We start from the raw sequence: 4,620 nt of genomic DNA on the forward strand, positions 1-4,620 counted from the left end.
ATACACACACTCTCTCTCTTACAGACACACACTCTCTCTCTCACACACACACATACATACACACACACACACACTCTCTCTCTCACACATATACACACACTCTCACACACACACACATACACACACACTCTCTCTCTCACACACAAACCAAAAGCATTTGATCTTTGAACACTGTGTGCTGTTGCTTGGAGAGTTGATGTTCAGAGACCAGAGCCCCCTTCCTCAGTAGTCCCTGAACACGGAGTGTGCCATCCTCCCATTTCCAAGGTCAGGCTCCTACAGTGATGCCCAGTCCAATGTCTGACCCACGTACCCGTGGCTGGGGCAAGGAGATGGTGATGGGGTGGACCCTTGCATCACTTCCATTCTTGGCCCTTGGACCTACCTGGGCCTGTCAGAGATGGTTGTCACCTTCAGTAGACTCTTCGTATGTGTTCTTGGGGCTCGATATTCCCATGAGTTAGTGTGTTGGGGTGAGGGGGGGGGGGGACTGTCACCATGTTTTTCAGGGAGGATTGGAGAACACCCATAATGCCCTTAGGGAGGGAATTCCAGGATTTTGACCCAGTGACACTGAAGGAACGGCGATATATTTCCCTGTTGGGATGGCGAGTGGAGGGGAACTTGCAGGGGGTGGTGTTCCCATGTATCTGCTGCCCTTGTCCTTCTGGGTGGAAGTGGTCGTGGGTTTGGAAGGTGCTGTCTGAGGAGCATTGGTGCATCTAGCCTGTCCTCAGACTCTGAGATTCTCCCATCAGCCTGTGCCCATTGGCCAACACCACCTCCATTGGCCAACTCATCGCCCATTGGCCAATTCCTGGCCCATTGGTACACACTGCTGCGACTGAGCGTTGGTGGTGGGTGAGGATCAGCCATGAGGGTAATGATGGAGGGGCTGAATGGCCTACGCCTGTTCCTATTTCTTAAGGTCTATCAAGCAGGTGCTGCGTTTTGGGATAGTGTTGAGATTCCCATCTATTGTATTTATTTGTGAAGATATCGATGAGGTGCCCAAATGGGCACAACATGGACGCCATGGTTCCCTTGTCGTCATGACGCTTCAGAAGCCCACCCCCTTTACCGGTGGAGGGGTTGTGTGTAAGTCGAGCTGGGGAGGTGCAACGTTTTCTCTCTCTCTCTCTCCACGTGGGCCACGTTTCCCTCCAACATGTTGTGTCTTTCAGGTGGAGGGGGTCGCGAGCTGAGTGAGACGAGATGCCCAATCAGACGGCCAAGATAGCAGAGGCACGGATGGCCGTGGAGCAGCTGAAGCTGGAGGTCCACATCGACAGAATGCAGGTGAGGCGTCCGCTTGCCCAGGGCAGACCCGTGGGAATTGGGAATCTTCGCAATCCCAGGGCCAGATACCCTCCAAGATGCAGGGCGACGCCCTGACTCCGAGATTCTCACATCAGCCTGTGTCCATTGGCCAACACCACACCCATTGGCCAATTCCTAGCCTTTGACCAAATCCTAGCCCATTGGCCAACTCCTGGCCCATTAGCGAACACCTCACCCATTGGCCAACACCACGCCCATTGGCCAATTCCCAGCTCATTGGCCAACTCCTGGCCCATTGCCACCTGGGATTCCTCATTCTAATCCTTAACATGAAAACGCCTCCTCCCTGCCCCTCTATCTGTAGCCTCCTCCAACTTGGAGCCCCTCAGAGACCTCCCCACCCCCTACACCTTCTCCTATTTTGTTTGCCCCTGCCCTATTCTCTCACCCCAACAATGATGAGTGGGTCCTCACCTCCCCGACAACTTCCTGTTTCCTGAAGCCCCTCTCTCCTTTTTGTTTTGGGTCCCCTCCCACACCTCCTCGGCCTTCAGCCTGGGTGAGGCAACCGCGGGACATTTGGCTGCATCGGAGGGCGCTATGTAAATGCGGTCGCATTTGCTACACGGCCTCACCCCCTCCTTCCCCTTTCGTCCTGAAGCCCCCTCTCACCCCCACTTACCCCTTGGCCCATGACTTGGAGCCCACCCTTCTCTCCCTCTCCTGAAACACCGCCCCCACCTTGAAAACATCCCCTGTCTCGTCAAACCACCTCACATCCCAAAGCCCTCCCTCCCCCACCCAGGGGACAGAGAAGGGCTGATAGGTGGGTGGGAGGTCGGTGGTAGCTGTAATGTCCCACGAGGCCTAGCTTGGTGTTCAAATTTCAAGAGGGGCAGATGTGAGTGGAATTTAAACTTCATTTGTTAAAAACATGCAATTGAAATCCAGTCTGAACGAGGTTGACTGTGGGAGTATTGTTGGTTTGAGGTAAAATTTCACCAGGTTCAGTCACCAGGTGGTGGAAATCTGCCAACCTTACCCAGTCTGGCCTACACGTGATTCCGGGCCCACAGCGACAGGGTTCACTCTGAAATAGCCACATTGAACCACTTAATTGAGGATGCTTGTAGTGCGGTCATAGTGTCCTTTACCTCTGGGCCAGGAGGTCTGTGTTCAAGTCCAGCCTGCTCCCCAACCTCTCCCCGAGAGGTAGGTTGCCAAACAAGTCCATTGAAGTGACTTGCAAAAGGCTCAAAAACATTTGCTAGGCCCCTCCTGGCCAAAGAATTTCAGAAACACCTCCTCACGGGAGGGGGCTGTGGAAATCTTGAAGTCGCAGGAAGGGAGCTTGCTGCCAGTTGGAGATTTGTTTGACAAAATACTCACGGATGCTGAAAACCTGAACCGAAAACAAAAACGCCTTGGGTATCTCGGCAGAGACAGAGTGAAACAGAGTTAATCTTTCAATTTCAGTTTTGGTTAGGAGGAGGTTGGGGAGTATCAGGGAGGCAAGCAGAGCTGGGGTACAGACCGGTCAGCATTGCATCCAACAGCAGAAGGCACTCGAGGGGCTGAATGGCCTCCCATTGCTCCTGGATTCCTAGCTCTGCCTCTTGTGCCAGTGAATGGACAGGGCTGAGCTGGTTTACCTGTTGATCGTGCAATTCCCCCCATGATCACAGGAGCAGCATCAAGTCCGTGCTGATTGGCTAGGTTTCCAAAGTGCATCCCATGGTTGGTTCGCTCAGTTGGCTGTACGGCTCCATTGTAACATAATACGGGACGCTAATGGCGAGGGTTCAATTCCCATCACCGGCTGAGGTTACCATGTAGGACTCTCCTTCCTAACCTCTCCCCTTGCCCGAGGAGTGGTGACCCTCAGGTTAACCCACCATCTCTCTCCAGTGAGACAGCAGCTGTTCTGTTTTACCTTAGTGCATGCGGTGGACATGTAACTCAGCGCTGAGCTGAACTGGCCATCCCTTCAGTAGTGTCTTCCTCATGGTGATATCCATCCCCCTCCACCTACTGAATCTCTACAATGTGGAGGCAGACCATTCGGCCCATCAAGTCCACACCAACCCTTCGAAGGGCATCCAAACCAGACCCCTTCCCTTTCCCTGCATTTCCCATGGCTAACCCACACATCCTTGGACACTAGGGGACAATTTAGCCATGGGCCAATCTACCCTAACCTGCTCATCTTTGGACTGTGGAAAGAAACCGGAGCACCTGCAGACACAGGGAGAATGTGCAAACTCCACACAGACAGTCGCTTGAGGCTGGAATTGAACCTGGGACCCTGACACTGTGAGGCAGCAGTGCTAACCACTGAGCCACTGTGCCGCCATTTTTGATCCACTCCAGAATGGGGTAGATGGGTTCAATGGCCTCCTGCAGTGATAACTCTCTGAGACAGGGAGATGGAAGTGGGTTTGAACTGCCCAGGATTCCACCTCTCCACCTTGTGACACTTATCTCCCACTCTCTCTCTCTCCCTCTCTCTCTCTCTTCCCCCCCCCTCTCTCTCTCTCTCTCTCCCTCTGCAGGTCTCCAAAGCTGCAGCTGAACTCCTGGCGTATTGCGAGGAACATGCCAAGGAGGATCCCCTCGTAACTCCCGTCCCGAACGCTAACAACCCCTTCCGGGACAAGGGAATGTGTGCCATCCTGTAGAATGGCCTCACCTACCTGCACCCCACCCACACCCCCTCCGATCTCTGCCCACCTCGGGATACAAGGGGTTTGATCCCAGGCCGTCGAGAGACGGAGGGTCACTGACTATTACCGCAAGAGAGGAAGATCCATCGTCAGTTCTAGAACTGAGTACAATTAAAACGTCATCGAAAAATTAAACAATTAGTCCCTCTCCTTGTGTACTAGGTTGCCACACTAAGCAAAACCTTGGCTTGAATAGGTCGGCTGAGTGCATTCTGGCTCAGTGTAACATTGGAAATCAGATTCGAAAAGTGTGGCGCTGGAAACGCACAGCAGGTCAGGCAGCATCCGAGGAGCAGGAGAGTCGACGTTTCGAGCAGTAGCCCTTCATCAGGAATGAAGGGGCCAAGGGAAGGGAGAGATAAACGGGAGGGGGAATGGGGCTGGGGTGGGGGGGAAGGTAGCTGAGAATGCGATAGGGCGGAAGATGAGGCGTTCTTCAGGCGTCGGGTAGTTCGGGTTTGGAGGACCTGCATCTCCTTGTTGGAGTGGGAGGGGGAGTTGAAGTATTCACCCACAGGGCGGTGGGGCTGGTGGGTGAGGGTGTCCTAGAGATGTTCTCTGAAACGAGATGTTCTCTGGCGTCCTGTCTCCCCGACGCATCAGGAGCAACGGACAT

At 53.8% G+C, this 4,620-nt stretch overlaps 1 protein-coding gene across 2 annotated transcripts in view; it reads left to right on the top strand.

Moving 5' to 3' along the window:
* LOC122548048 (guanine nucleotide-binding protein G(I)/G(S)/G(O) subunit gamma-8-like) overlaps positions 1-4,127 on the top strand; it is a 13,539-nt gene extending 9,412 nt beyond the window's left edge. For both annotated transcript variants that reach the window (XM_043686615.1, XM_043686614.1), the window contains exons 2-3: positions 1,185-1,299; positions 3,834-4,127. In XM_043686615.1, coding sequence (XP_043542550.1) covers positions 1,216-1,299; positions 3,834-3,959 — 210 coding nt within the window. In that variant the 5' untranslated portion in view covers positions 1,185-1,215 and the 3' untranslated portion in view covers positions 3,960-4,127. The remainder of the gene's footprint in view (positions 1-1,184; positions 1,300-3,833) is intronic.
* Positions 4,128-4,620: the final 493 nt, after the last annotated feature.

Source organism: Chiloscyllium plagiosum, unplaced genomic scaffold, assembly GCF_004010195.1.
Source record: "Chiloscyllium plagiosum isolate BGI_BamShark_2017 unplaced genomic scaffold, ASM401019v2 scaf_8517, whole genome shotgun sequence".
NCBI classification, from domain to species: Eukaryota; Metazoa; Chordata; class Chondrichthyes; order Orectolobiformes; family Hemiscylliidae; genus Chiloscyllium; species Chiloscyllium plagiosum.